This window comes from Amblyomma maculatum, chromosome 2 (genome assembly GCF_055883805.1).
Source record: "Amblyomma maculatum isolate TAMU_Amacu chromosome 2, ASM5588380v1, whole genome shotgun sequence".
Lineage (NCBI taxonomy): Eukaryota > Metazoa > Arthropoda > Arachnida > Ixodida > Ixodidae > Amblyomma > Amblyomma maculatum.
In genome coordinates, this window is record NC_139345.1 from 98,835,544 (window position 1) to 98,856,953 (window position 21,410).

Here is a 21,410-nt window from a genome sequence, read left to right on the forward strand (position 1 = left end):
CGCGATAAAGAAAGTCTCACGTGTATCTTTTTTTCCGGGCTCATCTTTTTTTCCGGGCTCAGAAGAAAGCCCGCGAAATACAAATAATACCACGTGACTAGTGCATTTGTGCGCCGCGATTGTGGTGCTCTCAGTCGTGGTTTGAGCGAACGAAATCAGCTGCGGTCGTGTCTTCTTGGCCCCGTTAAAGCGGCAGGCCGATATGCCTGCGATGGCTTCTTCGCCCGCGTCAGACATCCGGTCCACGTGACGGTGCAGTAGCAGCGAGAGCGGCGAGCCGACACCACCGAGATTCTAACAAGGCCTCCTTCTCTCCCATCAGCGAACGTCACGACAAACGAATGAGCGATAAGGTATCAGCCACTGAATCTGCGCATACAGGCTTGGGTAAAGGGGCGAGATGACATCATGTGACTCGACTAAAATTAGCGCTGCACCTTCATTTGCCGGTTCTTTATCGCCATCCGCCTGTCGTGATGTAGGCTGCTGCGTTGCGCAGGCCTGGCCAAAATCGCGGTGGCGACGGGCGAGCTCGAGCTCGCTCGAACCATCGCCAACATTTCTGCCTGCCGCTGCAACGGGACCATCGGGTCACTGTGGAAGCTGATTTCGTTCGCTCAAACCACGACTGAGAGCACCACTATCGCGGCGCGCAAATGCGCTAGTCACGTGGTATTATTTGTATTTCGCGGGCTTTCTTCTGAGCCCGGAAAAAAAGATACACGTGATACTTTCTTTATCGCAATTAATGGAATGGGGGTTCCTGAAGGTGCTCTACAACTTTCCAATTCACATTTTTGGTCTAAAGTCGATATTTAATAAATTAGAGAAATTAACATAATTAGCTTATTAAGTAAATGCAAAACAAAAAAATTACCTGTAATGCGCAAACAGGCTGGCAGTTGTATGCAATTGGTTTCACTGACCTACCTCAAATGTATTATTTTGTATACCTTGGTTCAAGTTAGCTGGGACACCCGGTATATATATATATATATATATATATATATATATATATATATATATATATATATATATATATATATATATATATATTAGACAGTTAAAAAGTAATCAAGGTAAAGAAACACTTGAAATTGTAAGGTCGCTCAGCCGATCGAAAGAGCCCTGACACGGTAAGCTAAGAACAAATCACTTAAGATAGGTGCATTGCACGCCCCTGTGCAAACACCATGCTTTTGCAGAGTCCTCGACTTGTATTTACCTCCGTGTGTCCTCTCGCAGTGCGTCCTCTGTGGTTTCTGCGCTATGCTTTGTGTTTCGCCCAAACAATATGTTCTCTCTGGCATGCTTATTCGCCTGCTCTTACTGCGACAAATATCGCGCTCGGAGGGTGGACTCGGGGTATCTCGTTGAGCGTGGGTGTCATCGTGCTGCTCACATTCTGTTTCTCTTCTTTCGCCGCTCGTGAGTTCATTCTCCGACTGAGCGTCCATGCTCGCCACAAGGAACGGAAACTCTTCGAACACGTTAGTGCCTGGCCTTATAGTAACTAAATTCGGTACGAGCTTACCAGTTTTGTGGACTTCCGAAAATTTCGAGGGATATTTTCATGGGGACTCGACCAAGGCAGCAGTAAAATATGAAGATTCCTTATGTTGATCCTATTTCTATTTTGTCTCCTTTAGCCTAATTAAAATGATCAGAGAAATGAAGTGTAATACCCAAGCATACATGGCAAAATTAATTTCGAAAAGGGATCGAATTACATTATGCGTCGTCCGTGTTACAGAGCGACTGAAAACGATAATTATATACACATGAATCGCTCCGAACTGCTTGCTAAATAAGCATGCGAGGCACATGTGCTTCTGGAACAAAAGGGCGTCACCAGTGCGACGAGAGGGGATGAAACGTAAGAAGGCATTGACACCGCCGTGCCTTATAATGCACTCTGCTTCTCGGGTGTCTAGCGTGCATGACTATTCAATATCGGATTGATTTTTTTTTTCTTCGATTAGAAACAGTTCTATAGCTTTGTGGTGTAGTGTGACGTGTACTTTTTCCTTTTATAGTATTATTACGGACGACTGTTTGACACGTGCGTTTGGCTGTAGGTCGTACCTATAGTATTCGCATTGAACACTTTCTATGTCACCATTGTTAAAACGGCTCAATAGAGACGTAGCCCGTTCTTGTTTTTCTTTATTGATTTACCCTTTTTCGCGTACGTGACCTCTAGAACCCGCACGACTTTGCGTGATCTATAGAAAATTGCTCTTGTTCTATATAATCCGCAATACCTTCTTGCGTGCCGCGAAGTTTGGTAAGAGCCGTATGTGCTTTAGTGTCGCGGGCTCTGTGTGCTTGATTTTTGTTTCCGTGGAATTCTGTTCAGAGATCGCACAATGTATACACATCCCGCCACTGCGTTTTAAATCAGAAAATCCGGCGTCAGTGTTTTGAGCGAAAAATCACGAGAATAGCGCTTGCAGCTGGTATAGCTGCCAGCTGACAGGGACGCGCACTGACTGGCCGTAGGGTGCCAACTCTGACCTGTATCCTTTCATATGGGAGGGTGATACCATATGATCAGCCTGCCAGGATTCTCGCATTACCCCTAGGCCACGCAGGGACGTTTATGCGCCTTTATTAGAGCGGGGCTTTATGTACGCTATCGCGACATATCCTTAATAGTATCCCCCGTTGTCGCTATTGTGAGCAAAACATCATGGGCATAGGTGGCACAGTTGGTAGGTGACATGACCGGACGCTGATTGGCCTGCGGACTTTGTGAAGTCATGAGACCGCATACAATGGCCGAGCTAGCTGGAGCAGCCAACTCGGTCAGGCCTGTCCTGTGAGATGGAAGGGAGAGATTGGAATTGAACCCTTTGGGACAGTTGTGTCACGATTCAGACACACTTCCTATAGGCCACTCAGAGACACGTTCGTACGTCCTGGTTAAAGCGGGTCTTTATATCTGTGCCGGCGCCGTTCACAGCTGGGCTTTAAAGATTGTGTATTATGATATAATAGATGCCTCAGTAAGGGATTAAGTTAATGTGAACAAACTTTTTGGGCAAAATCGCGAATAATCTCGGTATTTCTCTATTGAATACCAAGACAACCCTTGAATATATGCATTCAAAGGAAAACTATCGTGAAAGCTGAAGAAACTGCTTGTCACACGTAATTATGGAGTAATCAATGAATGAATCCTGGAGCTTTGTTCCCGCTAATATTTCTCTTGACTGTGCATGTACGTGGACGACGATTCGCAAGAAGCGTATATATAGGATGGATTCTGTTATGGGGTTGTTAGGGGCCGAGCCCGAAGACGTCTATTCCCGGGTCACCAACGTGCCCTGAGAAGGGCGCGGGATGAGGCGCCCAGAAAGGAAACTGTACACATTGCTAGCGGGAGACAAAACTGGCCCTCCTCGCTGTACGCGGGGAGAGCGTTTATTCACTCTTTCCCTTCCCGCTTCTTCCCCCACGCAGACCGGTTCGGCTGCCGTAGAGGAGACGCTCTGGCGGGGACACATGGGAGGGATCGTCACACTCCTCCCTCTCTTATGAAGCCTGCAGCTCAGCACAAGCGCACAACAATGTCTTGTTTGTCTTCTAAAGTCCGTAGTAATCCACAGGCTTCCGAACCCGCGAAGACCGTCGAAGCTGGCGTTCCGAGGGGATGCCGCTTGACCGTTGAAAGCGCGCCGATGCTTTTGTCGGCGGCTCGGTACTCGAGCAGGGATACGGGGAAGACGGGGGCGGCGGATCGTTGACCGCTGTCGCGGCTGATGCCGGAAAATAATCCTCGTCGTCGTAGGTAATGGCAGGCGTCGTTTGCGGTCGCACATGGTCCGCGTGTCTATTCCACAGCGTTCCGTCTTCAAGCTCTACCTGAATAGACGAAGAACTTGTGGGACAATTGACGGTACCGGAAAACCAAGATGGGCCTGGTCGGAAGTTCCGAACAAAGACGCGCTCTCCTGCTGGAGGCAAAGTGCTTCTCCGTGCGTTTCTGTCGGAGCGCACCTTTTGCCCTAACTGCTTGAATTCCATGCGTGCTCTCATGTCGGGATGCACTCGTTGAATGGGAGTTTGCAGCTGCCTGCCCATAAGAAGCTCTGCAGGAGGGGATCCTGTAAACGCGTGTGGCGTGGTTCTGTATGAAAGTAGGATCCTGTCAATGTTTGTCTGGAAGTCTCCAGGAGTCGCTTTTTTCAATTTCCCCTTAATTGTTTGTACAACACGTTCCGCTGCACCGTTGGACGCTGGATGGTATGGTGGGATCAGGATACGTCGAATGCCGTTCTTGCTTAAGAAGTCAGCGTATTTCTCGCTGGTGAATGCGGTGCCGTTGTCAGAGACAATGATGTCTGGAAGTCCATGAGTTGCAAATATGTTTCTCAGGCATCGGATCGTGGCGTCCGCTGAAGGCGTACGAACAGGAACCACCTCTACCCATTTAGAGTAGGCGTCGACTAAGACGAAGAAGTAGTGGCCTTGAAATGGACCACCGAAGTCCACATGCAGTCTCGACCATGGTTTCTTCGGAAATGGCCAAGGATTCGACTGTGCTTTCCGTCCCATTCTCTGATGTTCTTGACAGGTTTTGCAGAGTTGCACCTTCTTTGTGATGCTGCTGTCGAGTCCATCCCACCAGACATGGCTTCTTGCAACTGCTTTCATTTCTCCACGCCTGGGTGGGTTTCATGAAGTAGGTCGAGAACTTCTGCTTGTAGTTGCTTGGGAACGACGACGCGTGTTCCTCGTAGAATGCAGTTTTCGTGCACGCTAAACTCTGTGCGGTTCTTCTGAAATATCGCCCACTCACTTCCTTTTGGCAGCTCATCCCCAGTAAGTAGCGCACGACGTAAATTTGATAACACAGGATCACGATCTGTGGCTTTGGCAATGGCGGATGGCGAAAGAAGTCGTGGGATACGCATTTTCAAGCATGAAAATCTCAGCAGGCTTGGGCACTGCGCCGGGCTCCGTAGGAAGCGGTAAACGGCTCAGCGCGTCGGCGTTGCTGATGCAGGTGCCAGGGCGGTACACAAGCTTGTACTTGTACGCTGACAGAGTAATTGCCCAGCGTATCATTCTGGTGATGATCTATCAGGAATAGGCTTGTCTTGCCCAAGGAGTCCCAGAAGAGGTTTGTGATCAGTTATCACTTCGAATATCTTGACCCCATAGGTACTGATGGAATTTTGTGACACCGAAAATCATGGCAAGGGCTTCTTTGTCAGTTGACTATAATTCTTCTCTGCTGGAAGAAGGCTTCTCGATGCAAATGCAATGGGATGTTCCCCAGTTTCATCTCGATGTGCGAGGACTGCTCCAATTCCGTACGGTGAGGCGTCGCAACTGAGAACAATTTGTCTTGAGGAATCAAAGTGTTGTAGTACCTGCGCAGAGGTCAGTAGTTCTTTACTTTTTCTGAATGCTTGTTCCTCTACGCTGTCCACTTCCATGCAGTTTCTTTTTTAAGCAGGAGGTTCAAAGGGTGAAGCACTGTCGAGAGGTTAGGCAGAAAACGCCTGTAAAAATTAATTAGTCCGAGGTAGCTTTGAAGTTGCTTGATGTCCTTCGGACTCGGAGCATTAACGACAGCTTCTACTTTCTTTGGTGTCGGCCTTAGACCATTTGCATTTATGACATGGCCAGATACTCAACTTCTTGAGCTAAGAATGAACACTTTGCAAGCTTGAGTTTGAGACCTGCTTCTTGTAGGCGCTGTAGCACACTGGCAACGTTCTTTAAGTGATCTGCCTTGTCTAGACCCGTTACTAAGATATCGTCAAAGTACACAGTGACGTGCCGCATGCCCTGTAACAAATTTTCCATTTCTCTCTGGAAAATGGCTGGCGCTGAAGCTACTCCGAAAGGCAGTCTAGTGTATTGAAAAAGGCCTTGAGGTGTGTTGATTGTCACAAGCCTCTGTGAGTCGATATCAAGCTCTACCTGCTGGTAAGCATCTTTCAAATCTAGCCTTGTGAACTGTTGGCCTCCTGAAAGCTTCGCCCACAGGTCCTCGACTCTCGGCACAGGGTACTTTTCCAGCACTGTTGCAGAATTGATTGTTACTTTGAAATCGCCACATATGCGCACGCGGCCGTCTTGCTTGAGCACAGGAACAATAGGGGCTGCCCAATCTGACGTCCTGACGGGAGTAATGACTCCCTCTCGTTGCATTCTTTGCAACTCTTCTGCGACTTTATCTTGAAGCGCGAAAGGAATTGTTCGCGGCTTGAAAAACTTGGGGACTGCATCTGCCTTGACAACAATTTTCGCTTTCACGCCTTTCATTGTTCCAAGTCCCTCTGAAAATACCTCTTTGTATCCAGCGAGGAGCTTATCAATATTTGTAAGGGATTCCACAGCTCTGACGTCATTTAAGTCAAGTTGTAGCGCGCTGATCCAGTTTCTCCCGAGAAGAGTCGGACAGTGATCAGGAGCTATAAACAATGGCAATGTAGCCTCTCTCCGTCCGAATTGGACTGGCACGATGACCTTGCCCCTAACGGGTGTAAGTCTTCCGCAGTAACTTTTCAGTATCACGTCTGAAGGCTCTACTGGGAGATCGGGAAATCGCTCTTGAAATGCAGTTTCACCCATTACGGAAACGCTGGCCCCCGTGTCCAGCTCCATTCGGAGAGACCTGCTTGCAACTTGCAAAACTGCAATGAAGGGTGGAATTGTTTGCTCGCCGTTCATTTGCCACGTCTCGTAGACCTGCGGCTTGGGAGCAGAAACATTCTCACTGCTTCCAAGACTATGCACGGGCTGCTTTTGTTGCCTTTGTTTGCCGTACTTATTCGACACGTTCTTCGGCGTCGTGTCTTTATTCTTCGTAGAGCGGCATACTCTTGCTAAGTGCCCTATCTTGCTGCAAGCGTTGCACCTGGATTTGGCATGCTGGCATGCTGTCGCGTAATGTGGTTCTCCACAGCGATAGCAGCTTATTGTCTGCTTCATCTGAGCTCGCATTGCAGTGTGAACTGTTTGAGCTTCGGCCCTCTCCTGCGCTTGCATCAGCATGCTTGAGTCAGTTTTGGCAGTCTCCATTGCAACAAGGATTTGTACTGCTGACTCGAACGTCAGGTTTGGCTCTTCAAGCAGGCGCCGCTGCATTGGCGCATCGTTAATGCCGCAAACGAGTTTGTCCCGCAGCATGTCGGAAAGGAAGGTGCCGTACTCACAGTTCGCCGACAGCTTTTTTAGTGATGCCGTGTAGTCGTTGACGGACTCATCTGGCTGGCGTTGGCGACTGTTGAACTTGAAGCGGCACACCACCACTGAAGGCTTTGGAATGAAGTGGCTGGTGAGTACGCTGAATATCTCGTCGATGGAGACTTGGTCGGGCGTCTTGGGCGTCACTAGGCTCCGCAGCAAGGAGTATGTGTTGGGTCCGCAGCACGTCAGGAACACAGACCTTTGCTTTTCCCCGGGAACGCTGTTGGCGTCGAAAAACAGCTTCACATGCTCCAGGTACTCGGTCCAGGCTGCTCCTTCCCCATGAAACGGCTCCAAAACTCCGTAGGTAGGCATGGTTGCAGAAATTGTAATGCAATGCCTTAAGAACTTTTACCTCGTCGCCGGAATTGTTATGGGGTTGTTAGGGGCCGAGCCCGAAGACGTCTATTCCCGGGTCACCAACGTGCCCTGAGAAGGGCGCGGGATGAGGCGCCCAGAAAGGAAACTGTACACATTGCTAGCGGGAGACAAAACTGGCCCTCCTCGCTGTACGCGGGGAGAGCGTTTATTCACTCTTTCCCTTCCCGCTTCTTCCCCCACGCAGACCGGTTCGGCTGCCGTAGAGGAGACGCTCTGGCGGGGACACATGGGAGGGATCGTCACAGATTCATTACTGCTGTCGTGCCATCATACTCTGAAAGGTGGAGCTTTAGTATCTCCTCAGTTCGTTTTCTAAATTCTAAAATTTGTGTAATCATAAAGCGGGAAAACGAAGAATGTGGCAGTATACGTCCGTCGCTATTCCGCGAAGCTCGACCATCGGCTAGAATTTCAGATATATGCTGTCGGTCCGGCGAAAGTTATTTTCCCTTCCCAGTGATACCTGTCAACTCTTTTAAATTACGCTTGAAATTAACCATTTTGAACCCATCTTGCAATTTGTGATTCTTGCTTCAGATTCCCAAATTTGGCAAAAAAAAAAAAAAAAAAAAAAAAATATATATATATATATATATATATATATATATATATATATATATATATATATATATATAATATATATTTGCGGGAAGAATTTGAAACATTCATTTAAAACCGCGTCGTTGTCGGTGGCACCTTGCTCTGACGGAAGAGGGCAATATATGTTCGTCATCCGTGAATCACCACCAGTGGCTGCGACTTTTATTGCCCGTCGCCGTGCACGCTCGTCGCGTCACATTGCTGGACCCTTCTTCGATGGTTGGGCCTTCACAGAGTAGTAGAGCTAAAAGCTCTACTGCTCCCTGTCTGCCAAGGCGTCTGTTTAGTGCTGTGGTTTCCATGCTACTTGCTCGCATTCAGAAAAAAAAAAATGCGGAATTGACTTGTCCACGCTTTCTACATTCCAATTTAACTTCGTAAAGCGATACTGCATGCACTGCCAAAACTTCTTGTGAACGGGGGCATCAGCGTGGCTACAAACGGCAAGACCCTCGTCGCTGCTCCGGCGCATTCCCTAATACATTGCTCAAATAGGCGTCCGTGAAAGAGTTTAATATTGCTTCCGGGAGCGAAACACGTCTGCGATGTCATTACGCTGCGTCGATCAGCCGCCGCAGGATGCTTTCGACTCCAGCGCGGCCTAAGCTCAACCTGTTACTGCGCCCGGCGCTCGGCGCTCGGATAATTGCCTTCCCATAGCACGTTGTACGAATACGCGTACACGAAGTAGTTTGATATTGTTTCTTTTTTTTAAATATAGGACCGGTGCCTAATCAAACACTGCGCTCCGATGAACCTTTACAATTCCCAATAGAGCGAGCGCACTCCCATCCTCTGTCTGGACGTTTAGCGGCTGATGTATTTCGGTAGCGAGTAAACAACCATGTAGCAGATCCCCTATTATGTATGCTATATACTGTCAGAAGCTCCCAACCACGTGAAATTGCCTTCGAAACGCGACAGGTCAACGGCGTTATTCCGCGCGCGCTGATCCCCCTCGGATTTGTAGCTCCTGTCGCCGTCACATCGTGGTTCCATTTCGGGAAAATCGATATGCTGCCTGCGTAGTCACATCGCAGAAGTCTGCCTTATACCCAGACGCAATGTCAAGCTCCTTCAAGGACACGTGTTCGAGCAATATTGTGTGGAATACGCAGGTTTTGCAGCAAAGCCATTCTCCTCTCCAATGCTGCATTTTCCTTTCCGTAATTCCTGACGGAATTGAAGTAATTCAAGTTTTTTTTTCGTTGTCCATGTCATGGATTGGCCAGGAGTGAGGCAGGCATCAACCATTGGAGCTCTTCAGTACCAGTTTCTAGCATTGGCGAAAAGTTGGTTTTTGCTTTTCTGTTTCATTATGTTTCGTAAGGGGGAGGGGGGGGGGGGGGGGGGGGCGAACGAGGTTTTAGCGGCTTTCTTTGCTTCTGAAGATTTTGAATGCAAGAACTGATAGCACTGCATTCTCATGCAATGTTCGACACTATAGCGACATTCTTCACGAAATTATTTTATTTAAACGTAGCGAACACATGCGAGCTGTCTAATGTTGAATGGCGTTTCTTTTTTTCTTTCTTTTTTTATAGCTGCCGAATATATTTTGCAAAGTCCGATTTTATCGGGAACGGAGTAAGTTGACACTTGAAAGAACACAAATGTCGTCATTGTGGAGTTGTGATGCATGACTTTTTTTTTTTTTTCACATATTGCAAAACAAATAAACAATATTTGCCAATAGCAATTCAGGGACGTAGTACCCAGCATCATAAGCATATAGAAAACGTCATGCATGAATTCATAGGGTTGGATATTTTTAGACAAAATAAATTTGGAAGACGTGCGTGCTCATCCTTGTTTCTCCTGCTTCGATAGCCGCCGTTACAAACCTCACATCTACTGCTAAGGCTTTAAGGCTTGCTACAAGCGACATTGCTCTGTGGATAGTGCCAAATGTTTGACAGTTTCAATCCCTACCTCATTACACTATGTTGATGGCGCACCATGAATATTAAATAAAAAAAAAAACGCCATTATTCAGCGATATGGATGGGAGAAAAACCCGGCGTGGTCCAAACTAAGGCGGCGGAACTCCTTTTCGATGCACCTCACATAACTCACAGACTAAAAAATCTCGCACTATTACAAAAAGTTAACCGCGTGATGATCGCCGTCACTAGCAACGACAATCATTCGAACTCGCGCTAGACGAGAAATGGTAGAGGCAGTTGCTGCCACGTATACTTTGCGTCATACCATTTTGCAAGTCGTGTTATGGAGACACATCTCAGTAACTGAAGCCTGGGTGTAGTCGACTGTATTCGGTTCTTCGATGAATAGAATGAGTAAAGACATTAGAATTTCGCGTTGGAATTTAAGAGGGCAGTCCGCCTTTGAAGTGCTGCAGCGTGTTCTATCTGGATAGCTGGACGTATACCTGACGTAGAACATCTCTCGACAGCTTGTATGCATGAAGCCGTAAAATCTGGGATGAGTTGGCGCAACAAGAAAATCAGGAGCAACCTACTTGCAGATCTTTTACGCTAAAAGTCGATGCGCAGTCTGTTTACAGACGAATGTAACACACCGTGGGCGATATATATCTCGCCTGCCTGTGCACCGAGGACGAATTTGCAATATTTCAAAGCAGGCTAAATAAGGTATACCATTTTACAATTCAGACGCGCCTTTGATCGAAAGTGCGCCTACAGCGCGAAAACCACGCGAGAGCAGATTAACGCAAGGCCATCTAACTTGCTGCTTCTTTTCTTCAACAACCTTATTTTAGTTTTGTGTACAACAAGGAGCACATCACTATGTCGGCATTATCGTCGACAACGAACCATCCGGGCGCGCAACCCGCTACCATGCCGCTTGCCGCTCAGCTACCCTCCAACATTGCGGAAACGCGCGCGGGTCGCTAGATGGCAGCAATTTTGCATAAGGACTAGTGTTCCTGTATATGCTAGGGAGCATATACAGGAACACTAATAAGGACTAGAGAATCTAGTAGTGTTGGTCTAGGGTGCCTCGATGTAGCGTGCCGCCGGACGGCGGCGCTGGTATCGAGCAGACATGGCAGTAATTGAATTACATTAATACTTTTTCCAGTAATTTGTAATGTAATGAATTACTTTCTCGGTTTGGTAATTTAGTAATGTAGTGAATTATTTTTGGTAGTAATTTCGCACCAAAAGTAATTGATTCCTTTCGAAATTACTTTTACGTGAGGCGCCACTACTTCAATAGACAACAAAGTAGAGTAGACACAAACCGTCAAGGGAATGCCGAAGGGAGAGATGGTTCAAGAAGGCTGGAGTTGAAAACTAGTTGGGAGCGCGGTGCAGTGGCCCTCACTGTTGCGTCGGCTAGGGCACAGTGGTGCTTGGTTACACTCGTCACCACGGGGCGAGGGAGGGTTGGGGTTGGTGGAGATATGTGGAAGGGTCCGTGGCTCTCTGGGACGAAATTTGGCGGGAAGACGAAAGAATGTGTGCGCTTCGCGTCTAGAGAACAAGTTGTTATTTTGTTTACAAACTTTACTTAGTTTTTGCATGGATGGAAACTAGAAAGTAATTTAAAAGTAATTGAATTACCCAGTAAAAGTAATTGTAATGTAATTTCATTACTTTTTGTGAGCATTAATGAATAATGTAATTTAATTCCCTTTCAAACGTAATTTTGCCATGTATGGTATAGAGACACCCTAGGCACCCTTGAAGCTAGATCAGGGTTCCTTAGAACACGCAGCTACAAAAAGAAATTTAACAATGAAGATGATGCATGTGCTGTATGTGGTAACTCCAGTGAAACAATTGACCATATTATACTCGAATGTAATGGTATCCATCCGGAAGTTGATGCAGGCACAGTCACTGTTCCTGAAGCTCTGGGGTTTATAGATGCCAGTTTCCGGGTGAATACACCGGCGGTGGAAGCTAGCAAAAAACGACTGGAAGATTGGTGGTTTAAAAGCAGAGAAGTGACATAATGTTAGTAATGTAGAAACAAAAATTTAATAAATTGAATGATGGTATAGTTAACCAATCTAAAACAATAATTAAGATGTAGGGAGAAAAATGAGCATGATAGCTATATACTGCTACCACCCCGTTTCAAAGGGAACGTTCCTATATTCCATCCATCCATCCATCCATCCTAATAAGGTATATAGTTTCTTCTCCAGTTTCACCATGACTCACCATGGCGACGGTAGAAAGCGATGGCGGATGCCGCAGCCTACAGAGCTCTTCGCTCTGCGTAACTAGGTTTAGTCGAGTTAAAACCTCATTGTTTTTTATGTGTTACCAGCTGCCGCGTCCGGCGCTGTATGATGACAGGCTCAAAGCATCGACAATACTTTCAAGTTTTGTTTTGTTTTTTCTTCAACCGTACTCGTTGGAGTTTCCGTGCTTCGTGCCGTCGAACAAAGGGATAAGATGGCAAATTTTATTCTGGAAGAGATTGCATTCCGGAAGTCGCTTGTAGAAAACCTGTTCGATGTGGCAAGCAGAATCAATACAAATATAAACTGGCCGGACGGAGTTTTGCTCGTCAGTCTTTTGCAAAACTGATGAACTTAATATGCCGTCAAGTTTGAAGTTAGTTATTATATGGGGTTTTATGGCGCTAAGCAACTAGCAACTATAGCTGCGATGCGCGAAAAAACACAAGGTTGGATGATTTGTTATATAAAGTACCTAGAGTTATGATACTCAACGTAAAAATAAGAGAAGCGTCAAACTTGAAGCAATTTGAATTACTTTAAATTTGAAAAAGTAAGCCTGCCAGTTATTCCCTATTCCCCCTACCACGCCTCGAGGATATTACAAATCTGAGTGTTGTTCTGATTGGTAACTATATGTTTAAAAGATGGAGCAGAACTTACTAGAGGCAGGTATTTGTGAGCACCGCTAGTGAAGGTGTTTGACAGATGTTGTGGCACACGCTGCCTGACTGCGAATTGCTTCACACGAGACTTTCGCAAATTCTGCTGCCGAGTCTTCAGCGTGATGTGACTCAGCGTCGCTTCATGATGCATGCTTTATTGTATACAGTAAACTCTTCCCACCGTGTGGTTCCCCTGTCTTCGTCGCTTTATCCTGGTCTCGAGCATGGCAAGGCTTTGCTTAAGCCCGCGTAAACACCATTAACCATTTCTTTTCCCTCTCGGTGTCAGACGGGCAACCAGAATCACCTCCGCTTTTACTCGCTTATTGTTTCTTAGCTATATGTCTTCCATTTTCTCCGAACGCTTGCTTTCGTAACTGCAGCTCGGCGCTAGCAGCTGCATTTTTGTTTTCTTTTTCACGCTGAATCAGCTGCAGCGCTGCGCGTGACAACGAAGCGATTTCCAAAGACCTGTCTATGACTGCAGCTGTGAGCGAACCGATCGCTTCGTTGTGATCTCCGTTGCGTCGTCACGACTCGTGTTTCGGAGCTGTAGCTGGTCGTCGCCGCACTCGTGTCCTGCTGTAGCTCCAAGGGTGAATACTAGTCGACGACTTCGGCAAGCCTCATCGTGTCCCCTCGCGGTGACCTTTAAGAATTAGCAATACTGTCAGAGGCCGAGCATTCGATCGGGCTGCGGGCGGTTCTTCGTCTATGGATTACCTTTTCAGGGTGACCTGAATCTTGTAAGGGAATTCTCCAGGGACAACAGCGACGCAATGAGGCACTGGAGCACGCGAAAAGAGACGCGCTGCCACGTGACAAGAAAGCACCAATACGCGGGAAAGAGCGCGAGCAGCAAGTGCATGAAGACGTGCACGGTTTGGACGCCTGAGAGAGAGAGAGAGAGAGAGAGAGAGAGAGAGAGAGAGAGAGAGAGAGAGAGAGAGAGAGAGAGAGAGAGAGAGAGAGAGAGAGAGAGAGAGAGAGAGAGAGAGAGAGAGAGAGTTTGGTAGACACACTTAAGACTGCCTACGCGTATGAATGGGAAATCAATAAATTCCCAAACGTGAAATGTTTTCGACGTGTATTAGAGTTCATTCTGTTAGTATTGCATTGTATTCTGGGTGCAGTGGCACGGGCAGAGGCTCTTTATTTTTCTTTCCTTTTCATGCCTCAACATAATATATGTATTCTGGGTTTGCGTATTCGTCTGGGAGCCGCAATTGCGTAGACTTTGGTTTCAAGGCATACAATTGGAAGGTAATTCGAATGCCGTTGGTTCGATTTCCTTTCGCGAGCGGTCTCTTACTTGGCTAGCTGGCGTATGCATAGAGAAGTCGTATGGCTCCACCTTTAAAGGTATACGACAAACGATTGCATCCCAGTTCTGATATGAAACTAAAGGAAGGCATGCAATTGAGACGCATATGTTGTCGGTTCGAATCCCTATAGCGATCTATGTTTCAACTTTAGTAGCATATATGTGCAGAGAGAAGGGACACTGCACGGAATACTTCACGATCGATAATATTGCATCACAGTCTGATACGAAACTGCAAAAAGTCGCCTATCGAGATCCGCTAATGTCATGTGTATAGAGGCGAGCGGCATGAGTAGCATTGTCTGGCTTGTAGAGTTTAACATCCCAAAGCGAGTCGGGCTATTAAGAGACGCCGTAGTGGAGGGCTCCGGAAATTTTGACCCCCTGAGGTTCTTTAACGTGCAGTGACATCGCATAGCACCCGGACGTCACTCTATTTCGCCTCTGTCGAAACGCAACCGCCAGCGGTCGGGATCGAACCCGAGTACTCCGGCACAGTATAGCATTGTCTGAAGTGGCGATGGCCTTTGTCGAGGATAGGATGCGTATACTCTGCTGCGATGTCAGTATGCGTTAAAGAACCATATGGCGGTCGAAATTTCCGGAACCCTCGACTACGGCGTCTGTCTCTCGATCAGTCCGAGTCGCTCTGGGACGTTAAACCTGTATGTCGTACTAAAAGAAATTTTATGATGAGAGCGTTACGGCAAGGTCAAGATACCTTTCATTGGCATTTTCCAAGAATAGTTGCAATGTTGGCTTGAAAAAAAAAAAAAAATATGACTGGGCGCACTTTGCTGCAAAAGTTTCTAGGTCGCAAGACTCCGTGACAGGCCTGAGCGGGAGGCCCTGGCTGATTTGACGCAGTAACCGCTGCCATTCGCTGATCTTTCATACAGTGGTATCGAGGAGGAAATGCAGTGTCACTTTCAAGCGGGCACTGGAAATTTACCGAAGCCGTTACGCCACGATTCACGCGGATGGCGTCAACTTTCTAGAAGCTTTTGCGATAATGTCACAATTTCGTGTTACAATTTCATGTTACAATTTCGTGCCAAAATAATCGATTAGTCGTTCTTCAGCATGTACTAAACCCCATTGGCGGAAATTTCCCAAAAGCTTATTCCATATTTTCGTGAAGTGGGTTAATCCGTTTAAATAAAGTAAAATAAAAGTAAATTGATTTATAGGAAAGAACGGCGCAGTATCGGTCATACTTCTCCGTAGATACTTGAACCGCACCGTAAGGGAAGGGAGGAAGGTGGCAGTGAAAGCGGAAGGAGAGAAAGGACGCTGTAGGGGAGGGCTACGTTGAAGTGTCGACCGCCTTGAGATCGTGCACTGACATCGCACATCACACGGACCGTTTTCGCCTCCATCGAAATGCAGCCGCCAGCGGTCGAGTTCGAACCCGGGCACTTCAATTCAGTAGCCGGCCGGGCGTCAAGGTGTCTGTGCGACGAAGCGACGAGGCAGGTTAATCTGCGCCACTTTATTTTATGGGGTCAGTTAAAAATTGGTAAGCGCCGTTGTGAAGCGGTCTCATTGGCCCATTACGGTGCGAGCTTTTTTGTCGTCATAGGTCCGCCGCCTGCATACGCTCCGAAAGCACGGCAGTTGCACTTCGCGTGAGTTTCACGCTTCGATTCCACGAACTGAAATTCATTCAATGAAGCTTGCAAGGCGGTTAGCGTTCGTTGACAGGAATCGAGTGGAAATGAGCGAGTCGTTCACTTCTCCGTCGAGCGGTCGAGGTCGTTCATTTCGCCTCGCAGAGAGCGCGCTTAGCAACAGGAATTCTGAGAAGCGTTCCGCATGCGTTTGCTGCAGCTTTGATCTTTTCCGCGGTCCAAAGAGCATTTGTTCGACGACCCTTTGTGATTGTGCTTAGTATGGTCGCAGCCTAAAGTGTGATCAACGATTCTTATCTTACTGTTTCGAATGCGATGCATAGCATAGTTAGTGGTGGAGTTCGAAAAAACAAGCGAGAGATTCACTGCGCCACTTATCAGCCAAGGTCAATCTATCCGGCCGCTTGACGTTCAAAAAGGCGGTGTGACCTTGACCTGTTTAATCTACCCAAAAGTATTCTGCGTCTTCCTTTCCCCAAAACCTAGGTTAAAAAAATAGCAATGGCTTAGCTTAGCTATGTCAGGTTATACGTAGCGAGAGCTGCGGTAACCCTGGTTACGTCTAGTTGTTTTGCTTCTCGGGAGCTATCGCGTCTCCTCTCAAGGCGAAGCTTGGGCGTCCTCCTACCTATAGGTAGCAGGAACCATCGGCCCAATGTTTATAGGTAGCAGGAACCATCGGCCCAATGTTGGAATCCGTTGGCAGTATGCCGGTACTATATATGCTGGCCAATATATGCTGGCCAACTCAGTCACGATATTGGGCCAGTGATTTGTGCTGCCTGATTAATTGAACCTCGTATCACTAGGCTCAAGCCGCGCTTAAACCCCCTCAGGTTTTCTCTCTCCGCATTAGTGCAAGGCCTTGTGGTGTCGTTGTACGAGACGATGCGCACGACCGGATACAAGACCCAACCGCAACGCTTTCACTTTTCGCGACCGCCTCTGTGACCACTTCATTTACATCCACTTGCCCCCATAGTAAATCTTCAAGAAAGTAATAACACCGGTGGAATGACGTAGGCGTGCTTATTGGCGGATTTTGATCGATGCTGTGGGAGTTGCATTAATCCAGTTGGGGTTTGTAGTGGGATATTTAAAATAAAGTAATTAAGTTATGTATGTATGTATGTATGTATGTATGTATGTATGTATGTATGTATGTATGTATGTATGTATGTATGTATGTATGTATGTATGTATGTATGTATGTATGTATGTATGTATGTATGTATGTATGTATGTATGTATGTATGTATGTATGTATGTATGTATGTATGTATGTATGTATGTATGTATGTATGTATGTATGTATGTATGTATGTATGTATGTATGTATGTATGTAAAGTAAAATAAAGTACGACTAACTACTTAGCTCCATCGTAAAGCACAGTCACGTCCAGTGGTTGACATAAGTCCCGGAATATGTATAGCATATATACAGACGCATCAGTGATTCAATGTGGTGGAAGAACGGCAACTACCAGCCCCACACATGCAGTGTTATTCATACATAGGGAGTACGTAACGGACCACCCGGACTCACTTGTAATTGATCTGTATGCTATCCGCGATGCGATGGAGGCTATAAATGTCATACCGTCTATAATCGAAGCTCTCATTTACACCGACTCTCTAGCGGTTACAAAAGCACTAAGCGTTACCCAGGAGATACATGCTCTAAATAAGAAAACAACAAAACGCGTTCAGGTACATTGGATACAAGAAGATGGTAATAACATAGATCATAAAAACACAGATACGCTTACACACCAAGCCCCTAACACAAGTGCCTCATAAGCCTCCCATTGGATCCTCACGTGCCCTTATTTCCCCGTGCACTTACCCCCCTCCCTCAAAACTTAACGAGAATGGAGGAGGTGTCCCTTACAAGGATTAGGGCTGGGGCGGCCCTTTCTTCGTCGGTGACGTGCCAATGGGGCTCTGAAGAGGATGCATGTACAGAGCACATGCCCTAAGAGTTCAAGCCCAGCTGTCGAGGTGGATCTTCCCTACCTTTTATGGACATGCCCAGGAATGCAGCCGTCAAGAATAACACGACTACAAGAAGTCGGACTGTCGGCTACAAAGGAGGAACATTTACAACTGTGGCTAATAGACAATATTAAGAGCCGAAGCTTGCTCCGTTTTTTTTTTTTTTCTTTTTTACTGCATGACTTCCTTTAAGTTAAAAGACAGCTTCATTCTATGCCACATGGCAAGCATGGCAAAGTAAGGGAGAGGGTGCTCTTCTGCTGTCACTGTTTCGCGCTGACGCCGTACGAGAAGTCGGGGGTCTTGATTACGACAACTGTAAAGGCTGCACCGGTGGAGCGGCGATCCGAGAGTCATATTTAGGACGTACAGTTGTCTTCGTAGGGGTGGTGCTTGGCCGCGGTATTCGTGATACTGCATCGACTGGGTCAAGTGCGTTCTGCCAAATGCAACCGGGCGAAGTGCGCCAAGTCGCGTGTGTGTTTATATGTAGTATAGACTCCGGAGAAGTGAAAACTAAAAATGGTGAAAAGGGAGCGAACAGCAAAGGGTCCCGCTGCTGCACTGGTTATCCCTTCCCGAACTTCTTGCGATATTTTCGCCGCAGCTTTTCTTAGCCATCGTGGGAGAAACGCGAAGGTGTTTCTCGAGCCGTTTCTCCCCCTTGCTGAAATCAGTAATTCAGAATTTTCAAGCAGGGGTCTGCGTCAGCGGGAAAATTGAGGCGGCTTCTAGTGTCGACACTGCTCTGCGCTGCTGAAACCCCTCTTCTGTCTCTGTCCGCGCGGCAGCCTAGGCTGACTTTGCTGCCTGCATTGTGTGCGTCCGTGCAAGAACCGGCGTTTTTCTGAGCAGGCTGGTGCGAATGCCTGACTAGCTTTTTGCGCGCGCACCTCTGACCTTCTCCCCGATTCCCGCGGGGAAGTGCCGTTCTTCAGTCGTTTTACCTCTCTTTCTAGCATTCTAGAAAGCACTGAGTGACCCGCATTTTTCGCATTTCAGTTCATTTTCCTTTCTTTCTTTGTAATCCGCCGTCTTTTCTCCAATCGCATGTGTTTCCCGTTGCACTTTCCCCTTCTTTTCCCGCATCGCGGGTATAGGGCGCGCGACTTTTGTCCGCCGCCTTCCGACCGCACATGTGTATTCCACTTGTCCCTTCCAGCTGATGTCGACAGCGTTGAGCGATTATTCGCCCGGCTGTGAAATCGCTGACAGTAGAGGGATTGAGAGAAAGAGGCGGAGAGAGTAAGAAGAGAGAGGTTCCACGGCGCGTGCCACAGACGCCGCGCCCTTTCCTGGGCGTTGTAACGCTGAATGTCAGCCCACGGTCTTGGCATTCATCATTATCAACCCCCGCGTGTCGCAAGGGGGGGGGGGGGGGGGGGGGGGGGGGGGGTCGATTGCAATGCCTTCCACAGCGCTCTCTCGCGCACAGCCGGTGGTAACCGCATAAAAGGCGCATTCGAAGTCGAACCCGGCTTTTTCTTGCTGCCGGTCTCTTTCCCGACACAGCTTTTTCCTTTTCGCGGACCGAAAGTGAGGACTCGGAGCGGCACCATGAACAGCTGCCTCGTCGAAGTGCCGTCGCCTTGCAAAGTGACCGCTAAGCGCGGTGCCGCCGCGGGTCTTGTGCTGCCCCCGTGGGGACTGCTGGCCGGCTCCGTGAAGAAATGTCGCTACGGCGGCACGCACGAGCCTAGCCTGACGGGCGTGTGCAAATTCTGTCGGCGTGCTGTGTGAGTAAAAAAAAAAAGTCCATTTGTTCTCTTCGCTGGGCATTGGGCGTATGTTGTGACCCTGGTGCGTGCGTGCGTGCGTGCGTGCGTGCGTGCGCGCGCGCGCTTAGTAATGATCAATCCTCTGACGCTTTCCTGTCCGTACCAAAATAGACTCCGTGATCACCGTTTTTGAGGAGTGAACATGTAGCGTAGCCTCCGGGATGCGCGGTTATAAAGTCCGGCGATGTAGCCCCAGTTTGCTTGCGAAATCGGCCGGTGGTGGCGACACCTGTATTTTGCATTTTATTTATTTATTTATTTTTTTTGCTTTTTCTAGCTTCCATTTGTAGCCGATGGTTGCGGAAATTTTTGCGAGCGACGAAGTCGTAGTTTACAGTAAAGTGAACTACAGTGGTTTATAACTAGGAGTTTTTCTTTTCACTTGAATGAAGCCACGAAAACTAAAAATGAAAATACGCCAAATTCAATTTTTAAAATTCGGTTTTAACCGAAGGTTGTCAGTACTTTTTCGAGCTGCAACTAGTTGCCTGTTGAGCAGAGTCGAAGTTACGCTCAGTCAAAAAGGAGGATCAACGGTGTGCGCGAGCAATTGGCCTAATGAGATGGTGGTACCATTGGATTAGCACGCCGTGTGTTTTGTTTCATTCCGTTACTTACACGTCTCTACAAATCGGGAGCCGTCTGATGTACAAACGCTGTTTCTTCTTTGTCATTGCGCGCTACGGGAATTAACTTGGTCGAGCGTAATGCGTCCTCATGCATAGGCCACGAAAAAATGTCACGTTCTCTATTCCGCGACGGCTCAGTGGCACATCTGTAGCTGCCTTCAGCACGCTGGCCATAATGATGCCTCGCCCCCGCCTAATAACAGAATCAGAACCGATTTTTTAAAAAGTAAGCGCGAACTTTCATTTTTGTTTTATGTCAACTTTATTTACCCCTCGTTATATCCTTTTTCACTCTCGAATGCACTTGCCTTCACTAGCACACTTCGGTGTATACGACCATCGGATATATACGTCACCTATAGTGGTAAATTGACTGTTGTCGCTGACTTGCAGCCATATACTGTTGGCTTTCGGTCGTCAGGGTGTGGCATTACATCGCCGAAAAAAAGAAAGCCTTTAATTTACATGCAGAAAATAACGTTCGCGGGAAAAAAAAAAAAGTCGAAAGGTGCAACTTTATGTGAGCAGGAACCTATTAGACATGACGTGCAAATTATTCGATACAGGCCGACTACTAATGAAGGACTCTTTATGCCCGTATTCACAAACGCACCACGACTCAATGTTACCCTCGACTCGGGTGTAATGTGAGATCTTGTCTATATTGAGCTTAAACGTTTTCCCTCTGCCCGTCTCCCCCGCCGTCTGTTGCACACGTCTTGCATCCACTCACTGACGTCACACGCATACCGCGGCAGCAGCTGCGAGGCTGCGTCATAGGGACGACTGTCGCTCATACGCCCTTCTGCAGACACACAGTGCCCTGACATCGCATTAAATTGCCTCGGTTTTGTTTGCGCTTTTTTTTTTCTCCCTTCGCGGTGCAGCTCCTTTCTTGTCGCCAGCCTCGGGTTTTATCGTCACCTACTCTATAATACTACGTCGAGAACTCCTTCTTATTTTCTTTCTTTTTACGAGCTCACTTTAGAAGCCATAAATCATCGCATCTGTGTCTAT

At 47.4% G+C, this 21,410-nt stretch overlaps 1 protein-coding gene across 6 annotated transcripts in view; it reads left to right on the forward strand.

Annotated features, from left to right (window-relative positions):
• Ptpmeg (protein tyrosine phosphatase Meg) overlaps positions 1-21,410 on the forward strand; it is a 305,511-nt gene that overhangs the window by 140,668 nt on the left and 143,433 nt on the right. For 3 of the 6 annotated variants that reach the window (XM_084594813.1, XM_084594814.1, XM_084594815.1), the window contains exon 1: positions 19,462-19,722. The exons of the other annotated variants lie outside the window; for them this stretch is intronic. In XM_084594813.1, coding sequence (XP_084450939.1) covers positions 19,544-19,722 — 179 coding nt within the window. In that variant the 5' untranslated portion in view covers positions 19,462-19,543. Of the gene's footprint in view, positions 1-19,461; positions 19,723-21,410 lie in introns of those variants that run through there. 6 annotated transcript variants of the gene reach the window in all.